Source organism: Phalaenopsis equestris, unplaced genomic scaffold, assembly GCF_001263595.1.
Source record: "Phalaenopsis equestris unplaced genomic scaffold, ASM126359v1 Scaffold000174, whole genome shotgun sequence".
NCBI lineage: Eukaryota > Viridiplantae > Streptophyta > Magnoliopsida > Asparagales > Orchidaceae > Phalaenopsis > Phalaenopsis equestris.
Window position 1 is genome coordinate 761,336 of NW_018164616.1, and position 24,153 is coordinate 785,488.

At 35.9% G+C, this 24,153-nt stretch overlaps 1 protein-coding gene across 1 annotated transcript in view; it reads right to left on the bottom strand.

The window, feature by feature from the left end:
- The window catches only part of LOC110022180 (serine/threonine-protein kinase TOR), a 100,041-nt gene that overhangs the window by 40,615 nt on the left and 35,273 nt on the right, over positions 1-24,153 (bottom strand). Inside the window, exons 15-36 of the mRNA XM_020720997.1 lie at positions 18,471-18,573; positions 17,982-18,164; positions 17,816-17,908; positions 17,663-17,698; positions 17,262-17,360; positions 17,063-17,161; positions 15,968-16,139; positions 15,749-15,873; positions 15,554-15,606; positions 7,612-7,735; positions 7,347-7,532; positions 6,942-7,094; positions 6,728-6,880; positions 6,563-6,634; positions 6,346-6,480; positions 6,182-6,243; positions 5,898-5,995; positions 2,679-2,788; positions 2,423-2,599; positions 2,283-2,348; positions 1,141-1,209; positions 813-923 (exon numbers count right to left, since the gene is read on the bottom strand). Of these exons, the coding sequence (XP_020576656.1) occupies positions 813-923; positions 1,141-1,209; positions 2,283-2,348; positions 2,423-2,599; positions 2,679-2,788; positions 5,898-5,995; positions 6,182-6,243; positions 6,346-6,480; positions 6,563-6,634; positions 6,728-6,880; positions 6,942-7,094; positions 7,347-7,532; positions 7,612-7,735; positions 15,554-15,606; positions 15,749-15,873; positions 15,968-16,139; positions 17,063-17,161; positions 17,262-17,360; positions 17,663-17,698; positions 17,816-17,908; positions 17,982-18,164; positions 18,471-18,573 (2,479 nt within the window). The remainder of the gene's footprint in view (positions 1-812; positions 924-1,140; positions 1,210-2,282; positions 2,349-2,422; positions 2,600-2,678; positions 2,789-5,897; positions 5,996-6,181; positions 6,244-6,345; positions 6,481-6,562; positions 6,635-6,727; positions 6,881-6,941; positions 7,095-7,346; positions 7,533-7,611; positions 7,736-15,553; positions 15,607-15,748; positions 15,874-15,967; positions 16,140-17,062; positions 17,162-17,261; positions 17,361-17,662; positions 17,699-17,815; positions 17,909-17,981; positions 18,165-18,470; positions 18,574-24,153) is intronic.

Consider the following 24,153-nt stretch of genomic DNA (forward strand, 5'->3'; position numbering starts at 1 on the left):
CAGTACTGAAGGATTACTTTACTCATAAATTGAGCAACAGAAATACTTGTAAATGTATCACCAAACACAGCAGGGGATCATAGATTATATCATAACCAAACCAACCAACAACAAAGACTTAATCCCACTTCGTGGGGATCACAGGTTATCATAATCAAGAAAAATCAAATTCAAATGAAATTTGATACAAGAAGATGTTAAGCACTGAAAAGATAAATCTGTATGTTGCACAAATTGTTATTCTTAGCTGAGTTTCTAAAGCTGCATATAAGGTAAATAAATGAACAAGAAAGCCATAAACCCACAGAAGGTTTACAAATAATTAAACATGTGTAGATAAGCCTCAATGAGACTGGTCGTGGATATTTGAGGGTGGAAATAGAAAAAGTAGAAGAAGCCTGATTGATGATTAAATCACTAGACTGCATAGTACAGACATTAAATCAGCTGAAACTAGGAACAACAATGTTAAATAATTTATGAAATCACAAATTTCAAGAATAACATTCAAGTATCTACTTTGCATAAAATAATAAAAATAACATCAAAATAAAAAAAAAGAACTAAGCTCTGTATTGATTCAGATGGGGAAAAAAAAGAATTTGTGTGTCACTCAAAAAGTATTCAAAAAGATCAATGCTAAAGAACATTAGAAGGTATATTATAATCCTCAACAGTACATTGCATAGCTTCTACAAAGTTATTTTAGTCAATTGTGACGTAAAGGCAGAGCTTTTTAACTAAAATCATAATGCTAGTATTTAGAAATCCAAGGAAATAATGTATATAAGTGATTATAAAATATAACAAACCTCTACATTACGCTTGGCACCTCTTATTCGCTCATTCCACATGTTACGAATCAGATTTTTCCTACCATCTGCAAAATGATTTGCCACCGGAAGAGTGCAATAATCAATAACCTACAAGGACAAAAAGGGAAAATGGCATTAAATAAAGAAAATTAAACTAAGAAAAACCACTTTCCTTTGAGAACACTAAATTATGCAGAAGAGTTTTGAAAATGCTGAAAAATTAAAATGTTTAGAAAAAAAAAATTGCAAAAATGCTGAAAAACTAAAAAATTCACAAAGAGAAGCTATCAGAAGACCATTCATCTTAATAAAGGCAGTAAAAAACCTCCTCCAATTCTGAGAGCTGCTGAACTCTGACCATATTGCTATATGCACGCTCATAACTTTCTAGAACCTAAGCCCAAAAAAAAAGAAAAAAAAAGTTATTAGATAACCTCAAAGAAAAAAAAAACATAAACAAAGAGTCAATTTGTCAATTGATAAATAGGTGTTCTGCGCACAAAAACAGAACTTTTCTTGAGATTTTTCTTGATGTTGGCGGCAAGGAAGGATGAGAAATATAAAAAAAAAGAAAGAATAATCATTTCCAGAATACATTAAAGACATCTGATAATTGCAATAAGCAGAGCTCAAAAAACTAGCAAAAAATCACAATTGTTCTCAACAAATAAATTACAAAATAAAAGATGGAAATCATTTTAGGTGGTCAACAAGAATGCAACTAGTTATACGCTAGGACTTTTTATTGAGCACAAAGGCCAGCATTGCTGACAAGTATGATTTCTAGCATTCACCTAAGCCAACAGGCAACCTCTATGTATAGCCAAACAAGCTTATAGATAAACAATCAAAAGAATGTAAAGATCAAAACAAATACCTCTATATTTATTCAACGAGTTTAAGACTATAAACGTACCTTTAATTTCACATCAAACTTTACAAAAGGAAACTTGAAGCAAGCAAAAAAGAAAAATATAGCAGTCAAACATTGAATAAGTATAAAATATAAGCCGAGCATTTAAAAATTGATAATTGAGAAAAGCATTCAAATTTTACAATTTTTGTCTCCCTATTCCTTTGCCTAATTCCCGCATGACCTTAAAAAAGTGATTCGCCTAAATTAACAGTCTCAAATTTTCAGTTGATATCTTACAGATAGCTCATGAATCGTCTACATAAATAGTAAACTAGTAAAGAAAATAAAAAGAAAGAAGCTTTAAAATGAGCGAAATTTACATATATACCACAGAATTCTTAATTATTTACATATTTAACACTTAACTTTAATATTTACATTCATAGCACTCAAATCTTTAATTTCACATCAAACTTTACACTATCACCAACATTCTAAAAGTGAAATACATCTTATCATGCATAGGTAAATACATAAGAATTATGTGGTATGTATGTGAATTTCCCTAAAAATAAACTAAATGGAAACTAGAAAGAAATCATAAAACTAACCAGAGCAGCCAACTCAGTTGCCAAACACTTCCTAGCTTTCTCGACATATTCACGGGCTTCATCATACTAACAGCGAAAAATAAAAAACATTAGTACAAGTAGCTAAACAGAAGAGCCAGTAGTAACATTTACAAATATACCTTCTTGCGCCGAACACAAAGAACGGCTCTAAAGAACGCACCATTGCTACTTCCATCACCTGTAGCAGCCGCGCTACCAATTATCCTTAGTTTGCTTTCATCGCCACCATCATCCAACCGAGAAACATATTCAGACATTTGATCCCACTCCCCCATGTTCCATGCAGCATTAGCAGCCTATGATATAGAGCACAATTACAACCAAACCTAGCCAAAAAGTCACAAATAATTTAAGTAGAAGCATCAGATTAAAAACCATGGGGCCAATGTCCAGCCTAGCTCCTGGCTCAGCAGCAGTCCAATGCTCTTTGCATAGATTGCTAAGCTCATCCCACCGACCTAGAGCAGCAAGGCACCGCATTCGACCTTGAAAAAACATATGGAAAATTTTTTTTCAGTCAACACGTGCTAAGCTAAATAGTAAGATACAGTAAACGGTCATAAACCACAATAAATTTGAAAAAATTAACAAAACATAGAAATAAAACAAGTGCTATTTGAAGAGATTTGTTAGGTAACATGTTTCCATATGATGGTTTTATGTGTATATCGCAATTTATAAAAAAACTTCTTATAAAGACAAATTCTTCTTATATCTCTACTTAAAAGAGTACATGACCAGTTTTAAAATAAAGGGACCTTTTGAAGAATAAAATTTTATTTGTGGGCCCAACTTTCTTTTTATTTTTAATATAAATAATTTATAATTAAGAGGACCTAGGTGTCAAAATAAAGCATTAGTCTACAAAAATTCAATCCTAGTATTCAGAATCATTTTTTGATAAGTTAGTCTTAAGATTATCTTGAGAAAATATGTGTTCCCCATTTATGAGTGGATTTCTTGAATTTTGGAGAAAGATAAAAGGAAAATGTGCTTTCAGTGGCGTCCGAAATGCCTAGGCACCCACATCCTCCTCCAGTGGCTGTCACAGATTTTCCACATATTCTTGCTGCTGCTAGGAGACGGTAATGTTTGAAGATAAATTCAGAGTGCTGGTGGCTAATCCAGAGGTTCTAGCAGGAAGTTGCGACTTATTAGCAATACAAAAAGCTATCTTTTTCTAAGATAAGTCTTGTAATCTTGTATATCTTTTCTGTTGTTTTGTTCATTTCTTCATGCAGGATATGAAATATGCACCAAAAAGTTCTTTTCCGAACAGCAATCCTTATCTAATATTAAACTTTCATGTTTATCTTTGTCGTTTTGTTCATTTCTTCATGCAGGAAGTGAAAATAGGCACCGAAAATGAGTTGTTTTCCAGCCAGCAGTGCACAAATCTTGAAATAGTTGAAAGGGCTATTGGTTTGGAGACAATCTGGGCGGAGAACAAAAAACACTTCCTTTTCATGTTTATAACAACAAGTGTTGGTTTAAGCTGGAAAAAAACAAATGGAAGTGCAGGAAGGAGAAAGCAAGAAAATCTAATATCTGAAATTTAAAATTCGAGGTGGTTTCAACTCAAAATTCATGTTGAAATTTACATCTACGTTTAATGAGCTTTTTAATTTGGCCAAACTCTAGGGACACGTAGTTCTTTTTCTAAGTTTTCATAAATCAAATTTCAAACCATGTGGAAATCTGATTGATGCAAGCGCGGGCAAGCCACTAACACCACGGGTGCTGCGTTGAGGGAACCGCGGGGCCGCTCCCGTGATTTCCTTCGGCTAGACCAAACCGGTCCAAACCCAGGAGGACTGATCTCTCTTTCACGAGGGATTGGCGCCTCCATTCAACAGGGGGGTCCAATCCTAGTTATTTAGGGCTTATATATATGACTCGTGTTCTTAAGTTCAGTATTTTTTGTCTCAAATTTTTATCCGGACATCCGTTGACATCCAAGTTTACCATTTTAGGGTAGTATCCGATGACAACTGGTCCACTAGTTATAACTCATTCGAGGTAGCCGGACAAGTTCAAAATTCATGAAGCAGTTGAAAGGGCTGTTGTTTTAAAGACAGAAAGACAGAACCTAGGCAAAGAACATAAAACTCTTCCTATTCATGCTTATAACAACAAGTGGCGATATAAGCTGGAAAAGAACAAATGAAAGTGCAGTAATGAGAAAGCAAGAAAATATAATTGCTGGAATTTAAAATTTGAGGAAGTTTCAAGTCAAAATTTATGTTGCAATTTACATCTTGCCAAATTCTAAGGACACAGTTCTTTTCTAAGTTTTCATAAATCAAATTTCAAACTGTGTGGAAGTCTGAGTGATGCAAGCGCGCATCTTAATTTAGTTAACATTTTAATTTGGCCAAATTCTAAGGACACAGTTCTTTTCTAAGTTTCCATGAATCAAATTTCAAACTTTGTGGAAGTCTGATTGATGCAGGCGCGGGCACGCCGCAAGCGCGGCGCAGAGGGAGCTGCAGGGCCACTCCTGTGATTTCCTTCCTCTAGACCGAACAGGTCCAGTCCCAGGAGAGCCAATCGGCTCTCCCATGAGAGATTGGCGCCTCCTATCCATAGGGGGATCAAATCCTAGTTATCTAGGGCTTATATATGTGATTCATGTTCTTAGGTTTAGTAGTTTTTGGCTCAAATTTCTGTTTGAAACACGGTTCGCGTCCAAGTTTTCCCTTTTAGGGTAGTATTAGACGAAAAGTTGTGCTCCCGACTTAACCTGTTCGAGGTAGTGTTTATCCTCGATCTTCCCACTCCCCCGCAACCCTCCCACCGCCGTCGTCATATATGCTGCATCCACTTTACTGTTTTCCTGCAGATTTAAGTTGGTTGTAATTTTCCTATTTGAATTCAACAGTAATATTAATTTTTCTTTTGTTGTTTGGTAAATTATGATATCACTGACGGTTTAGTTTGCTCCATTTTTTTGACATTGCCACCATTGCAAGACTAACTTTTTTTTGTGTTTTCGAACATTCCTATATATATATATATATATATATGATTGTTGAAAATCAACAACAATAAATCTGCCCAATATTTGTACATGCCTCTGAAATGCTTTAACGGTGTAAAAAATAACATAGAAAAATAAATATTAAGAAGCCAAATATTTTAAGAAGTTGTATAACAAAAAAAAGAGCATTTATACGACTAACATGTTGAACAAGGATACAACATAACTCAATACGAAGTCACAAATGGTTAGCATCATCTCCCATCATGCAAAAACAGAAGAGAATCTTGAGAGACCATGCAACCCAATAAATATTTGATAACAAGTTTAACCAGATGCAGTGATTTTGGCTCACAAGAATTGCAGAAATATCCAAAATAGAAAATTCATCATACAAGAGTACTGAAGAAAATGAAATGAAACAGACTTTAAGATTTAAAAATAAATAAATAAATATGGCAGAAATAATCACATAAACGGACTTTAATGATCCATAGCATTTGAATGAAATAGGCAAACTAGCATCTATCTAGCAAATAAATCATTTTCCTTATAAACTATTTGGCCAATAATCTCCATTAAATGTGGCATACAGAAAAAAAGAAAATGCTAACCAACGGTAGCATCCAAATTCTGTGAAGGACAAGATAACTGAGATGACTTCTCGGTATATGCTTCCAGTGCCTCATCCCATCGTTGTAATTTTTCATACCTTAAACAAAAAAAAAATATAAGTTTAATTTACCATAAGTGTACTGGAAGGAAATAATTAATTACTCCACAAAATATGTGATGCCGACAATGAATTCATTTCACCTGCATTGATTTTCTTGTATTTATAAATTAATAAATATAGAAAACCCCTATAAATAACAACAGATATACTCATAAATAATACCAAGACTCTTTCAATTGAACATCCAAATGTTGTTGTGAGTAAGTCAGGATCCCAATGGCAGCCTGTAGAGAAAAGGAAGAAAAATGTGATCCATAGATTAAAAACCAACAGGGTATTCAAAACAAAAACAAAAACAAAAGGGAGTTAATAATGTAATTATAAACCTCATGCTGGTGCAATTGATTATTTATATGAATTAAAGACTCAACCACTGTAACTGGGTTTGTTCCCATCTTTTTAGACCTCACAACTTCAAACTCCATTTCTTTGTAATGAAGAGCCTTTGCAAATGCCCGACACTGGAGAAGAGATTGCACAGTTGATATACTTGCAGCTATATTTTATCACATGAAAACAAATTTGCTCTTACAAGAAAACAACCTTTTCAGCAAGAGCGCCAAGTAGCCTGGTATCAATGGGAAGCGGTTTTTCTTCGTGTTCCATAAACTCTGCCTGTTCAATCTCAAAAAAATTAGCATTAGTAACATCACCAATGCATTTAAAACTTCATGACAACAAGATTCAAGAAATAAATTACAAATATACCAAATTTAGAAGGGTGGCAAGAATTTCAGGAGGAATATTTTGAGACGAGAAAGCTGTCTTGAGATTCCTCACTAGCTGCTCCTGGGACGTTTCATTCATCTGTACCCAGCAACTTGCAAAACCAGCTGCAAAAAGTTCTCTCCCGACCAAAGGCTGCAAATTATCAAAGTCAAAAACATGGAAAATGCAGAAAAATGGAAATATCATGACATACCTGCAATTGTGCAAGCCGTGCACAGGTACGCAAAGCAGGAGAAGGAGATTCCCTTAGAAGTTCAATACTGAAATGTCTCATCCACTCTGCCCAGTCTTCCTTAGTACTCCTCTGGGAAGCCTCGCCAGCAGTCCTCAACCTCACATCATTCACCTGGAGATACAACAAAACGAATTTACACTGTTTCCACCTGGAGATACAACAAAAAGAGTTTACACTGTTTCCATATAAGAATCTGACTTTCGCAGTTATCGCAAGCAAATTTTGATAGCAAAATCATTAAATCGGCATATTAAGTACGGTTGAAGTTTAACAGGCAAAGGCAAACCTAACAATGTAAGTATTTGTGGCTATATAAATATGCATTAAAATATTATGAAGAAAAATAATAAACTGCAAGATTACCTGGTGTCCTCTCAATTCCCGGTATGTCTCCAACCCTTCCTCATAAGGGTCACTGTCCATATCTTCAATTGGATCACTAATGACCTCAGCTGGGAGATGTCGAGTAAACTTTTGAACTGTAAAGCTCTCCGAAATAAGTGGTTCCCGACTTCGCACACGTCTTTCAATTTCCTCAAAATCTCTATGCTAAAAGATTAAAGTGTTGATAATTAAAGAATGCTCAAGCTTCATTATTAATAAGCAAAATCCAGGTAAAAAAGGGTACCCGAAAATGGTGTTTTGAAAGAATTTTATGAATTGAATGCACAAATATAGCAGAGTCTTCCCCAATGGCATAAACAAGGCAGCAAAGGGCATCAGCGGCATCCTTTCGAAGTTCTTCATTATTCCTAGAAATACATGAAAAACCATGAATAATTGTATTTTTTCCACTAATTCTTTTTTTTTTTTCAATGTGATACATGCAACAAAAGGTTTCCATGATGAAAGAGATCTGTCCAAGAAGTACTACCAAGGGCCATTATGTTCATAAAAGCATGATTAAAAGTAACGCCTTCCAATTACAGTGAAATGATTGAGATCAACAAGCTAGCACGACATTAATTTCACACTTCTTTGTCAAAAAGATCAGATTTTTGTCATGTTTTTTATTATTAAAAGATCTATAAAATTCCAGAAAAATCTGCCACAAATAAAAAATAGAAACTGATAGCTACAAATTTTTAAAAGTAACCATCTAGCATGATGAGTTGGTAAATTTAAGTTTGATGAGAAAATGAACTGTTCATTGCACTCCATGGAATGAACATTCATGGACCGTCAAACAAACACTTCAACAATATTTATACAAAGCAAATGCATTAATATGCATCATCTAAAGGGTGGGCCAAGCAGAGCAGTTGAAAAGTTGTTGCCATTGTAATATAGAGATCATAGGTTCAAATCATGGAAACAGACACTTCATATAATTTGCTTGTACTGCTTAACAATAAAAAAAAAAGGTCATATTAAAATTTGCTTCAAAATTATACCGATCTTCACATCCTCAAAATCATCTAAAGCAAATTTATAAAATTTCACATTTCATTATATATATATATATATATATACCCTACCCATACGATACAACACACGCAAACACCCCAAAAGAGAAAAGATACAGGGAAACCCAAAAAAAAAGGTACCAAAATCGCAGAAAAAAGTAGCTAGTGACGAGCCAGTTTAGTCCTGCATCTGCCTCTAGTTCTAGAGCGAGATTCAGATAACAAAATGTTGAGTGTCGAGCCATTTCCCGAAGTAACCAAAGTATCATCCATTAGATTCCCAAGCTGAAGTTTGCCTCCAATCTGATTCTTCCTCCTTGAATAGACCTGTCATTCCTCCTCAGAAAACTGGTTCATGTGATCATCGAATTGGTAAACAGAACGTCGGGCAGATAAAAGTTGATGAGCACCAGAAGAAGGATCATCAACTGTTGCAACGACTGCAGGTTCAAGTGTGTGTGAAACATGAAATGTCTCCTCTTCACCTAATGCTTCCTGCAACTGAGGAGGGTTTGAAAGTGTAGGTTGCTCTGCAGGGTCATCCAGCTTCTCATCGATCGCAGAAATAGTATTTTCAGAGGGAGGATCCACAGGGGTGATTAACTCAGATACCATAACCAGTTCTGTGATAGTTTTCTCTTCAGATAAAATAGATATATCCAAAGCAATGGGGTCAACTTCATTCTTATTTACTTGATCTTTAGATTTCAAATTAGGATGAAACTTACAGCATTTATCAAGATTGTGTCAAAACATCATACAATGAGAACAATAAGGAGGTCTATGCTCCATACAATTTGTTGTCAATATTCATTGTGAGTTGCGCCCAACCAGACTTCAGTAACATCAGATAAAATAATATCTCTTTCAAAAAGTATTCTGACTACAGAAGGTCTGGTTAGGTTAAAAGTGAGTAGATCTAGCTTCAAAGGGTCCCCAAGTATGACACCAATAGAATAAAGAACCTGATAGTGAAAATAAAGAAATAGAGTATAGAACCTGATAGTGAAAAAAGTGCAGCTTAAGATTAGGTAGACTAAACCATATCGGTACAGTAGGAAATTCATGTTTGGGGTCAAAATCAGGGGACCACTTGAGTAGCTTCATTGGTTTACCAGCAGTGTTAAGATATTTTTCGGAAAAAATCTCAGGGTAGCCTTCAGGCACGGTTAGTTAAATTAATACGTATCTCCCATCTATGAGCTCTACTTTCTACTTTTCTGCTAATTTGAGATCATCAAAGCTTTTCCTAATAACTTCCATAGGTGAATGTTCCCACTGAAATTTTTCAATAAGAGCAAATTTGAATTTATCAGTAAGCTCAGACAAAAAAAGTGATGAGTGTTGCTTTCCCACTTTTCCTGCTTGCAATCTTGATAAAGGGGCGATCACCTTCCAGTTGTTCCTTATAATTTGAGGGGAATACAACTGTCGTCTCCCTCTGAGAATTACCCACCACGTAGACAAAGGAGATTTTGTCAGGTTCAACCATGGACGAAGGAAGCTCCATCACAGTAAATCACAGAAATCACAGCAAAAAAGCTATGTCTAACAATTGTCGAAGCCGCAGAACTCGCAGCTCGACGAGGCAGAGTTGCAGCGAATGAGAGCGAGAGGAGAACCACGCAAACAAAATGACGAAGACGAGCCGAAATGTAGGGACGGCCGCGCAAACGAGTTGACCACGCAGACGAGCCAAAAGATCGGGACGACCATGCAGACTAGACAACGATCACGGCTCGACGCGGCTCGCAGCTCGACGTCCACAGAAGCAGCGAGATGTGACGACGGTGAAGGAGGAGTCGACGAAACGCAGGTCGTCTTCGAGCACGATCAAGCCAGGGAAGTGCCATTGGGCGAAACCCTAGCGGAGCAGCTCGATCTCGCCACCGAACAATCTCTTCTAAGCTGGGAAGAGGATCAAGAAGACGATTTTTTTATCGGATCAGATGGTTCCTGCTCACTTTCTCCTCTTCAGTCACTTATTGTTTCTGTCAGAACCATAAAGTTTGCAATTATGTTCAGTTTTGGGAACCTACTAGCAATAGGAAGCACAGCCTTCCTTATAGGTCTAGTTCAACAAACGAGAAAGATGCTTGATCCAGTCCGCATCTATGCAACTTTTGTTTATATTATCTCTGTTATTCTTGTGCTTGTCTGTGCGCTATGGATACACAACAAGGTCTTAACACAAATTGTAATGGTTATTGAGATTTGTGCTTTAATATGGTACAATTTAAGTTATATTCCTTTCGCTCAAAGAAAGGATTCTGAGCTGCTGATAAGTTGTTGTGACACCGATTTAAGCTGAGATTCATATTATTATCAATCCGACTGCACATTTGGACGATGGTGCGAATGCGGCCATGCTCCCGTGTATCACATGATGGACATCTGTATTGTCGTTGGGACATGCAGGCGTCACGACACATAATATTTTCTTTGGTGTAAAAAGAGGATTAATATTTTGTCTATATGCGGTCAACACGACAAATGATTTTGGCCAGACCTAATATTGTATGATTAAAATTATCATCAGTCTTTTACGTTGTATGCAAGTGTTTTTCTGGATTCTCTTTTGGATTTATATATATCAAAATGGCGTCGGTGGTGAGCTGCTCTGCTAAGGTTCCATCTGATGGAGAAACCATGATTTGATCCTTCGACTTTCCCGTCGTGCTCGAAGACGAAGTTCTCGTACTCGACGATGAATTCTGAGTTCGTCGATCTCTTCTACGATCGTCGACTCCTACGCGTTATCGTTTCTTTCTGCCCAACGACGAAGGGACTTCCAGCTTTTGAGGTTTCGTCATCTCCTTTGCGCCATCCAGCTTCTGCGTGGATCTCGTCGAGCTGCAACTGTTCCGCGGCTCGTCATTGTCTGCAATCTCGTGGACCTCGTCGAGCTGCGTCTTGTTCCGTGGCTTCGACAACTGCGGTTTCGCCACGACCTCTTTGACTCGTCATTTTTGTCTGCTGCCCGACTTAGCAGGACTTCTCTTTGCTGTGATGGAGCTTCATTCTTCTTCGATTGAACCTGACAAAAGCTCATTTGCCCACGTGATGAGTGATCCTCAGGAGGAGACCACGGTTGTCTTCCTCTCAAGTTATAAGAAGCATCGTGATGGTACAGGTGATTGCCCCTTTATTGAGAATGTAAGCAGAAAAAGTGGGAAAGTAACAATTTTTTTCTCTAAATTAGAAATTTCATCCCTGACTAACAAATTCAAGTTTGTTCTTATTGGAAAATTTCAGTGGGAACACCCATCTATGGATGTTATCAGGAAAATTTTGATGATCTCAAATTAGCAGAAAAGTGTAAAGTATGGCTCATAGATGGGAGACACGTATTGATTCAATTAATCGTTCCTGAGGACTACACTCATATTTTCTCTAAAAAATATCTTAACATTGTCGGTAAACCAATGAAGCTACTCAAGTGGTCTCCTGATTTTGACCTTAATCATGAATCTCCTACTGTACCGGTATAGCTTAATCTATCTGGTCTCAAGCTGCACATTTTTCATCATCAAGTTATTTACCCTATTGGTGTCATACTTGAGGACCCTATGAAGCTAGATCAACCAGCTTTCAACATAATCAGTCCTTCTGTGGATTAAATACTTGTTAAAAGAGATAATACTTTACCTGATGTTACTGAAGTCTGATTGGGCACAACTCATAATGAATATTGGCAACAAATCGTCATGGAGGTTCATGATTTGGGTCAAAATCAAGATTATAGGTTCTACACCCTTGAGGACCCTTTGAAGCTTCTTGAGATTGGATTGTTTCTACACCCTCTCATAGCACTAGACAAATTAGAAGTAGCATCTGAAAATGCTTAGACAGATCATACGCAGAGCTACAGAGATGCCAATAGATAATAAAAAAAGTTCCAGAGCCTTTTCCGCCGGCAGAATTCCTTCCTGCAGCCTTTGTCGCCGCCGGAACTTCCTACAGTCCTACCTGCTGTCAGACGGGCCTCCAATCAGAACTGTCTGACCTACTCCTGTGACTAATTCTCTCCCTTGCAGCCTTTCCAGCCCCCAGACCTCCTTGCTGCAATTTTTTCCTATCATCGGATTTACCTATGCAAATTTTCCCTTATATATTTCAGACAGCTAGACCTCTTCCCAAAAGATCCCTAACAACAGGAAATCATTTCTTCTGGCTGGAAAACTTCCTTGTAGGCCTTCTAGACATCTTTCTGTAGACCGCAAATCCTTGTCAGCCGCAAATTCTAACAGCCACCTTTGTGGCGTCCTCCGTCATCTCACATACATGGATTGTGGAAGCGAATGGAAGCACGTTACAAAAGAGTTCTCTGATTTGCTTTCAAAACGACTTAAGCAAGTTTATTACAGAGGCGAGACTGAATGTATCCTGGAATGGAATCCCAGCAACCGGCCTCATGCCCTTCTCCGTCAATCTCATCCCTACTGCTGAAAACTCTATATATGCCGTCCTCCATAACTTTTTTTCAATAGCAGACCCTTCATAACTTTTTTCCAATAGCAGACCCTCCATAACTTTTTTCCAATAGCAGACACTCCTTCGGAAGTTTTTCCTACAACAGACCCGCCTCCGGAAGTCTTTTCCTGCATCAAACCGTCCTCCGGAGCTTTTTATAAAGCAGGCCCTCCTCTAGAGCTTTTCCTGAACCAGATCCTCCGCCAAAATTCTTCCTGCAACAGACCCTCTCCCAGAGCTTTTTTCTACAGCAAGCCTACCTCCGGAGCATTTTCTTTTTAATGCATGTCATACTCTACAGCATTTTCAGAAGGATGTCTACCTTCAGACACTGTAAGAACTACAGTCAAATACAACTGCACTCAACCAGAAATCAGTTTTTCCTATAGGTTGTCCACTTCCCTGCAATCTCTCATACAGCATTACCTGTAGGAGTCATCTGTCTACCTATAGACATTGCAGTAACTGCAATCAAAGACAACTACAATCAACTAGAAGTCAGTTTTTCCTGCGGGTTGTCTAATTCCCAACAAACTCCCCTGCGACATTACTTGTAGGAGTCTTCCACCAATCAGCAGACACTGCAGGAACTACAATCAAAGAAAACCACAATTGGAAAAGATGACTTTAAGTTCTACATCATAAGATTTTTCTCGCCCATTTTTTTATGTTCTCAAATCCAAGTTGAACATAATTTTCAATCATAGCTTAACTTGAGAGGGAGAGTTATAAATTATATTAGGAAATAATTCATTTCTGTTAGATGTTATGAGGATTAGATCTATTTCTTAATATAACTTTATGTCCTTTCTTATTTTAGGTTTTTTTCTTGGATTAGATTTTTTTTCTTTCCTATTTCAGCTTTCCTATTTTATGCGGTTTCATTTATCTTCAAATAATTAATATAAAGTGATTAGTTGGAAATATTAGGTGTTATATTTTTCATTTCTTCTTCTTTCTTTTTTATTGTTTTTCCTATTCTAGAGCTAATGTAAGGGTTATTTATACTTTCATTTGTATCAATAAAAATATTCTGCTGAATTCTAAAAATCAACAAAAGCGTTTCAGTTAAAATATTTATAAATAAAGGGGCATTTAACATTGCACTAATTATAGACGAATCAAAACTATTAATCATAAAATGAAGCAATAGAAAAAAGACATTAATGGAATAAGATTCAAAGAAATTACGTTACTTTAAAAATTATTTAATTTAAATTTATGCGAAGAAGAACTATCACGAAAGAATTTTTGTATTAAAGTTGATCATTATAGAAATTATTGCACTTGAGAAAGCCCTTAATGAATACCACCAAAACTCAATTTGTGCGATTAATGTACCATTAAGAGTAGTGAGTCATAATTACGTTAAAATTATTTTAGATATTTATGATGTAGTACTAACTAGAATCACAATTAGCTGAGAAGTGACTAAAGAATAATCAATTATAATAGAATTATAGCAAAACCCAACATTTAGACCACATAATTTTGCATTGGTTATTGAATTCCTCAAAAACAACATTAATAAAGTCAATATGAGTTATGTTAGTATGATCTACATATTGTATTCACTAGAGGCGCCAATAAATAATCAGAATCTGACTCTAAAAAACTGGATTTAAGTTAACAGAATTATAAAAGTCGACCCAAATGACTTAAAATTGACTCGATTACCATTTAACTAGATGCATTAGATTAAGGTTAACTGGATTACACTTGTCATATTTGGGTCAAATAGGCAATGTTGATGCATATAATAAATGAGTTTGGGTAAGTCTACTTTGGGTTATTTGGGTCAAATAGGTAATGTTGATGCAAATAATAAATGAGTCTGGGTAAGTCTACTTTGGGTCAGTACTAAGAATAAGTAAATTTGGTGTGCTAACTTTGACTCAGACTTGAACCTGACCCGCCTATTTAAACTAATACCCCTCGAATCCATTAAGGCAACTGATTAGATATCTAAAAAATTGAAGGCTTCGAATTTTAAAATAGGGCAAAATTATTAGTGAGCAAGACATTAGCAGATAAAAATCAATATTTATCAAAAGATGAAGTGATACATACCATAGTCTTAGAGGTTATGTATTAGATTCATTATAAAAATGAATATAGATATAGATGAGAAAATAAATTTTGAGAGTCAAGACCAGGTAATTAAATATGAGAGGAGAAAGTAGTATGTTCGAAAGGATACATGAAGAATAAATGAAGAGTTTATAAAACTGCAAAAAGGCTGAATATCTTGAATGGATCCAAACTTGAATGGTAAAAAGTTGTTCATAGTTAATTGCAAGCAAAGAAAAATATAGATATTTATACATGTATGTATGTATGTATCTATACACAAGCGTGCGCATGCGCACACACATATTTGAACTGCCAATCATTAAAAATAACATGAAAATTGTCATATATGATCTAAACTACACTCATAAAATGTATAGATAAATTAATTTCGGTTATGAAGAAAAAATGGGAGATCTAAGGTAGCATTAGAACATGAACTGAAGCTTTTCAAAATAATTTGTAACAAAATTTAAAATTTCGGCTAGCACTTACCAAGAAAAGGTAGAATAAACCCAATCCAAAACAGTTATACAGGAAAATACTACTGATAATGAACAAATCAGAGTGGTGTCTGCTTCAAAAATTTCATCATTAAAAATAGTAGTGTGAAAATCTTACCCATCCAAAACGAGCTTAAGATGATGCACAAGCGCTGATACATGACCACTGACCTGAGAAATAATAAAAAAGCTGGAATATTAATTAAACAACAAAAAATAAGAACAGTCGAAGCCTGGCTCCATCAAATCATAATTTGATTGAGAAGGTGATGTGTAATATTGTATAGTTGCCCTTGCCCTCAAATAAGCTTACATGCACTCGAGGTATGAGTTTGGTTAAAGTCTTAATTGCATGGCGTCTCATATCTACTGAAGCCTCAACTTTAAATAAACGAATAAGAGCCGGGAAAACTAAATGCATGTGCTCATCCAGTGTTCCTATGGCAAAATAAATTTAAAAACAAAGAAAATTCATGTGAGGTCCATTATTGATAACTAAACAAAGATGACCAAAGAGAGGAATTGTACTGACCACCAAAGACTTCAAAGGTGTGCAAAATATAAGGAACATAGCTAAAGTCATTGCACCTTTCAGCATCAACCAGAACTTGTATACAGTTTGGGAGGATGGACGTCAAATAAGTTCTGAATTCATCTTGCAAAGCAAGACAAAGTTGTTCCACCAGATGTAGAATATGTACAATCTGTACATGAAAAACGAGTTGCTCAACATTATTAAACGCATATCATGCAAAATAGAAGGAGGGGCACAAATACCAACCCTATAATCAAAATATAACATGGCAGTGTTTTTTATAACAAGTATTAACTTGGAATACATAAGATTAATATAATTTAAAAATAAAATTTTAAATGTTATATAAATTTAAAAATATATATTTTATTCTTTTATTCATTTTTATGATACTTTTGTATATGTTGTCAAAGATTAAACCTCGATACCATACCTTGGCTTAAGACCAGCTTAAACTCATTGAAATTGATCATGAGCCAGCAAAGTTTTGTTATAGGCTAAATTGATGCAATTTTTACGTACTTTTCAATCAAGTCTCACTTTGAAATTTTCTTAAATGATTACATTGTTTTTATATAATTTTAAGTAAATTAACTTTACAATATTTAATGATTATTTTCAAAATTATAATAATTGAAATCAGCTCATTATGTCAAATGATATCTATTTAAGATTTTTTTTAATAAGTAGAAGAAAAAGATCCGTTCAAATTGATTCATTATTTAAAACATAAAAAAAAAGAAGTAAAATAATAGAACATAACATCAGATACATTAAATGGATCAGAAAATAGTTATTTTCAAAATAAGGTCACAACATATGTTAGGATTGAAAAAGAAAATATATAGAGATAAATGTATATTTACATTAACTCTCATTTAGACAAAACATGAGGCACTTTTAGAAGGTTGCACCACATAGAGATATAATGTAAAATTAATTTGGAGCATATTTTAGCAACTTTGCAGAAACAAACCAAAAGCAGTCCCACAAATCAATAAATGACATTGGGATTTTCACAACGTGGTTATACCTCCACCAATTTCAAGACATTACGAAAGAGACCAAAGCCCAAAAGATAAAAGGTCGTACCGGCGACCCATGCAGTGGTCGACTTGTTGTAGGTAAACTGAACGAAGACCACAACTCACTTATAAGATTAAGCAATTCGGGTAAATATTTCCGTATATGCTGCAACAAAGGACATCAGTTGTCATAAATATTATAACAGATGAAACAAAAAGTAAACAGTTTCATCAAAAACAGGAGCTCAAGTAAATTCTAATTGCACCTGGCGGACAATTGAGACTAACGTTCCCAGCTTCCAAGTAATGAATTCCTTTAATCCATCTTCACAAGTCCGTACAGCATGAAAAAGATCAGGCAGAACCTATATCAACAAATAAATAAATAAATAAAAATTCAAAACTAGCCACCAAATCTCAAATTGCACACAAACACTTTTAAAATTAGAAACTTTTATTGGGTGCTACAGAGATTTATTTTTAGGATGCTATGAAGGATTAGGGTGATGAGAAAGCACGTAATACCATAAAACAACCATTGATAAAATATGTCATAAATTAGAAAGAGAAAAACTCAATCCAACCACAGCTTATAATTGACAAACATTAAAGGAAAGAATCATTTATATTTAGAAGAAAATGCTGCAAAACCAAAATACAATCTCACCTTGGGTAAGTATGGAACACATCCCAAGCCCATCGACTAATTGCAAAAACAGAAATAAAAACTAATTAACAGGATTGATACCAAAAGGCTAAGCGAACCAAAAACACTAAAAGAAATGAAGAAGAGGGCAAAACACTCTGATTGAAAGCATACCTTAAATATGAACATAAGAGATCCAACCACCTTTTGATGATAACTTGAAAGTGAGGGATCTCGAAGAATTCGCATAAGAGAACTTATAGCTACCTAATATAACAGACAATTGTTAGGCGGCAACAACACAAACTAATACTCAAAGAAAATGAAGGTATGAGCTTACTGTGGAATAGTAATCCTCAGATGTTACAAAAAAGGGCCAAATATCTTTGGGTAATTCTTCCATAGAAACAATATGTTGACCTGGTTCACTTGCTGGACGGTTAATTTCTCCATGTGAACCAGGCAATGTCTGCTGATTGCGCTTGTGCACATGAGGATCCAAAGATCCCATTATGCCCAGAACCTGAAAGAAGAAAGATATATGTTAATGAAATGGAAGATTTGCATACATACCACTCAATTCCTATGTATTTACATAACTAACACCTAAACTTCAACTTTTACATGCATGACAACTTACCTATGCATGAAAAGGGGTATTTTATTTTTGTAATAAGTTAAAAAAGTGATATTTTACGTAGTATAGATGTAAATAGTCACGTTTAGGTGTTAGATATGTAAATACACAGGAACTGGGCGGTATGTATGTGAATGGCCCTGATAAAGCATCACGGATGTTTCATTACAAATCCAATAGGCATTATGATACCTTCAACACTTCTCGTCTAGTTGACCAAGCTGATTCACCATTTAGCAATTTTAAGAGCAAACCAAGCAATTGTGGGTATTCAATGTACGGAGAAATAACATAACTGAAGACAGTTGAAGAAGTCAGTCAAATCTGAAAATTCAGAGTTCACAAAACAGAGATAGAAATGTGACTAAAAATAAGAAAATGCAACAATAATTACTGGGGCAGGGAGTTTTACGAGTGTACCCCATGTGGGCCTGAAAGGAGGGAACCAGCCTCTCCTGGAGCGGGCAAGTGTTTCCTGCCCAAGGGGTAGCCAACCAGCCCTACGGACCTATTATCTTTTAAAATTGAGATATAATTTTTTATCTGCTTTTAGTGTAAATTTAATATGTTAGAACCTGTCTAACACTATTGATTTTGATTTTGAAGTTTGGAGATTAAATATCCTATTAATTTTCCTATGGGAGTGTTGCAGCCTCTTTTGTTTCAAATGGTGTACCTATATCTTGATTTTAAGTAGGTGGTGGTTAGTCCTAAATGCTTGTATCCATCCTCCAAAGCCCACGTGACACGGCACATCTCCCACGCGGAAGTTCCAACAACGAAAGCGGGAACCCGATTCGTGCCTGGACCGAAGTAGACCAGGTATTTTGGTTGTTGTGGAGTCGATTGGTCCTATTGGGCCACTCCAAGTTATCCGATTGCTATATGCTTGTTTTCTTAATGTTTTAGGGTTAGTTTTTTTCATGAGTTTGTTAAGGACATTCATCAGCCTCTCTATGTCTTCCCTTCTAAAGTTGTATTCAATGGCGAGAGGTGCTCTGATTACTGCATCCCTTCCTCTGCTTCCGCTACAGTCGTATTTGATGAAGTTGCAGCCGTATTTGCTGCAACCACCAGAAAAAATAGCTGAAGACAATTGAAGAAGTCAGTAAAATTTGAAAATTCAATGTTAACAACACAAAGAAATATGAAAAAAAGGGAGAAAAGTCAGCAATAATAACTATTGGGGCAGGGCGTCTTACAAGTTTGCCCCAGTTGGGCTCAAAAGGAGGGGAACAATCCCTCCTAGAGCGGTTGTTTCCTTCCCAAGGTATAACCAATTAGCCCTACGGACCTATTATCTTTTAAATTTGAAATAGAATTAGAGCTTTTATCTACTTTTAGTATAAATTTGATTGTTAGAACCTGTCGTATAGTTTTGATTTTGATTTTGAAGCTTGTAGATTAAATATTTGATTATTTTTACCTCGGGAGTGCTGCAGCCTCTTTTGTTTCAAGTAGTGTAACTATAACTTGACTTTGAATAGGTGTCGATTACTCCTCAATGATTGTATCCATCCTCAAAAGCCTGAGTGACACATGACGTCACCCATTCTAGCAACGGAAGCGAGAAACCAATCTGTGCATGGACCAAATTTGTCCATGGATTTTGGTGGCTGTGGAGTTGATTGGTCCTATCATACCACTTCTAGTTACCCTATGACTATAAGTTGTCTTCCCAATGTTTTAAGGTAAGTTTATTTCATGAGTTTGTTAAGGACAATCATCAGCCTCTCCAAGTTTTCTCTTCTAAAGTTGTATCCAATGGTAAGAAGTGCTCCAATTGTACTTTGTTCTGAGATGGTAAATATCCTCGACTCTCCCATTCTCCGCAACCTTTCCTATGCTTCTGCTGCAGTCGTATTTGTTGCAGCTGCAGTCGTATTTGTTGCAGCTGCAACCATATTTGTTACAACCACCAGAAAACATTCTCTCTGTAGTTTTCTTGCAGCCGCTTACCACCTTGTTGTCGTTTCTTCTGACCGACTCATACATTGTTGCCAACCCATCCAACTGGCTGCCACTTTGTTGCCGCCCTTTCCAAACCTCTACTGCCCTGTCGCAATTATTATCGCAGCCACTATCATGACCTTATCTCCACCCATCGAACCAACCCCCCTCATGCATACTTTTGTCCATCCAGCGCTCCATACCAATTTTTTCCCATTCATCACCACCCTCAAGCTAAGCCCTAGTTCGAGTTTGTGCTTTCTTTTATCATTTCCTACTTTTGAGTGCTTTGATTGTAATCTTTATTAGAGTTCAACAATAAAATTTGCATTCCCCATCGTTGTTTGGATTAACTCTTCTGTCATTTCGTATCGGAACTAGCCTAACATTGGTCCTATCCCAGGGTTACCTCAATCCTCCACACAAAAAAATCCTTCTCTTTGCTTATTTTCCAAAACGACCACCCAAAATTTTTTTTCTCAGCCTACATAACCCAAACACATTCTTCCACCGGCCAAAACCCTAACTACAGCACCAAAGAAATAAGTATCAGAGACCTGATCGCCTATCATAGAAGAGATACAATGGAAACTCCACCAAGTACTAAAACGGCTTGATGACTTGAAGAAAGGGCACATGGAGAACAAGGAGAGAGGAACACATAAATCCCTTCCATAAGGATGATTCAGGTGGAGAAAAAAACAGGTCACGTCGCTTTGGGATTCAATAACAAAGGAGGTCGAGATAAATTGTCATTTAGAGGATACAGAGACTCAAGAGTGAAAGTGGGTTTTTGAATACAAGGAGATGTCAGATAACTGGAAAATGAAGAATGTTGCTATCAAGCTAAAGAAGAGTGTTTCGTTATGGTAGGAGAACCAGAAGAGGGAGAGAAAAAGACAAGGACGGAGCAAAATTACTACCTCAAAGAAAATGAATGAGTTGCAGATATAATATCTACCCCCACAGTACCATCAGGATCTTTTCTTGAGGCTCCACCATCTACAACAAAGAGACCTATCAACGGAGAAGAACACAACAGAGATTATGCGGCTTAAGTTGAAATACGACATGACGAAGCTCGCGAGCAAAGTAATGACAAGAGTGGTATCAGAGTGCAAGTATCGAGCTAATAGGAAGATGATCATATTAAAAGAGCCATTAAGAAAAATATCGATTGACATTGGGAATGTGAAATTGGAATTATAATATTCATTATAATAATTGTAAAATTTTGATATCTCAAGGAAATAGATATAAATTAGGAGGAGATAAACGTGCATTAGGGAGATGAGAGCTGTTGAACAACAACAACTGGCTCCACCAGCACTTATTGATCCAACATCTAGTGTCGTTAGTGCTCCTATGGAATATTTACTCGGATAATGGTTGTAGTGACACAATTAATTCAAAATTCCCAAACAAATCAGCGGTTGTGGGATAGTATCAACGGATAAATATCTGAAATTGTTTCAGGATACGAGACATCTACTCTTTTAGGAGTAAGAAGGACAGTAGAGGTTGAGAATTATCTATTGAGGATAGAAAAGATTCTGCCCACATGAGAGAAGAGATGCATCGACCACTTTAACTTTTGAGAGAGAAGCAGATATATGGTGGTAAGGACAACAGCTGGAAAGGTTTTAAGGACGACCTAGCAACCTCATTCATTAGAAAGGTATCGTGAAGGCGTTTCGTGATTGGTTTGTTCCCCTTTCGTGAAACATATTTGCGGAAGACGTTTCACAGATCACCAAATCTGGAAATATATTTTCAAGCAAAAGAAGTTGAATTTAAAACAAAGGTGATGATTTAAGTTTGTTAAAGATAATGAATTTGATATAACACCATCATCCAGACAACGTAAATATAGTTGCAGATGCATTAAGCGGGAAGGAAGGTAACAATGCTAACTAGGTAATTACATAATAAAAACTAATTAAATATATGGAACGTTTGTAGTTATCGATGGTGATATCCAATGATGAAGATTTTGTACTATTGAATCAAATGCCCATTCAATCAATTTTAAAGTAAGGAATACAGACGTATTATCACAGAATGTTGAGTTTCAGAAAATACTAGATCAGATGAATGCAAGTCAATTGAGGAAGTATGAGAATAATGAAGAAAGTTATTGAGAAGAAAGTTTAGCATGAAACATATGATTCGGGATATACAATACTTCCAGAAAGCAATAAAATGTATCAAACGCTTAAAATTACTATTTTGGTGATTACGACTGAAGTGCGGTGTAGCATAAATAATCACAAGAAGTCCTACTTGTCGGATGGTTTAAGCTAAGACATAAGAAGCCTTATGAGTTATTACACCTGTTGCCTACGCCTGAGTGGAAATGGGAGGACGTAGCTATGGATTTTATGAATGGACTACCAAAATCAAGCAAGGTCGTGATGTAATTATTAATCGTCTCAGCAAGTCTGCACACATTTCTTACCTATTAGACAAATGACTCTATAGATAAGCTGGCAAAAATTTTTATAGATGAAATTGTGCGACTACAAGAGGCCCCAAAAATCAATTGTATCAGATCAAGACACTACATTCACAACAAAATTGTGGAGAAAAATTCAAGAGACATTGGGAACATAATTTAATATCAGAAGATTTGCTTACACTTTATGTGCTTGATTTCGGTAAAAAGTGAAAATTGCACATGCTTCTAATAGAGTTTTTCGAAAATGATAGCTTACATAACAAAATTGATATGGCTCCATATAAAGCCATGTATGCAATTAAATACAGAACATCTCTTTGTTGGGCAGAAACAAGTGAAAAGAATGTAATTGGTGTTGAGTTTGTAATAAAACTAAAGAGAAGCTTGAGTTGATTCGTGATAGTCTGAGAGCTATTTAAGAAAGGAAGAGAAAATATTATGATGCTAAATACCGATCGCTAAAATTTGCAGTAGCACAATTTAATTTTTAACAGTCGATCGCATGAAAGGAGTTATACGATCTTAAAAATCGAGGAATTTGAACCCACGCATGTTTTGTAAGAGATCATCAAGAAAATTGGGGAAGTGGCTTAAAAACTTGTCTTACATGAACATATGTACGTATTTCATATCTTCTTAATAAGAAAAATACTTTGTTGAATGTGCTAATAAACTTGCTCCAAACCTTATAGATATCCAACTTGATCTAACATTTGTTGAAAAAATCCGTAAGAATTATAAATTATGATGTGAAGTAGATCAGAAATCGAGAGAATAATTTTTTCATTGTATTGTGAAAGCATGGAACAGAAAGACATATCACTTGAGAGAAGAAATCAAAAATGAAATAAAGATATCCTCAATTATACAGTTAAGGTATAAATTATGTTATTGTACTTAGAATTTCGAGAACAAATTTTGAAGAGGATAAATTGTAATAATAAATTTTTAAAATTCTAAAAAGCTTAATTATATATAAAAAACTTCCTCTGCTCTTGACACCAGCTTCGCAGGTATTGTTCAATCATTACTCTCACCGCGGTGAGGAAGCTAATATGAGGGATTTATTCTCTCGTCTGTTCGATCTGAGCCCACAATAGAAGCAAGCAAGAAACAAATAGCGACAGACAGCGGGAGAGAGGAAAAGAAAGTAAGAATGAAGCCAACAAGGCCATTATTTGATGTAGTCTTGCGAGCGATATCGCAGGCAAGACAGTACGAGAAGGGAGAAAAGAGTCAAGCGGCCGAGCAGCGTAGGCGAGCCCTCACACGTCTTTAATCAATAGATCAGCATTTCCCGCAATCACGCAAGCATGTGGAGCTTTTTAAAATTGAGAAAAGCTCGGGAGAGGCTTGAGCGGCGCACAGATGAAATTTTCTGCATGCAAAGATGCTCTGTCAAACGTCTGTGAGCTTTGGAAGCAAGCAGCACCTTTTAGGTGCTTTTCTTACGTGCAGGTGACGCTC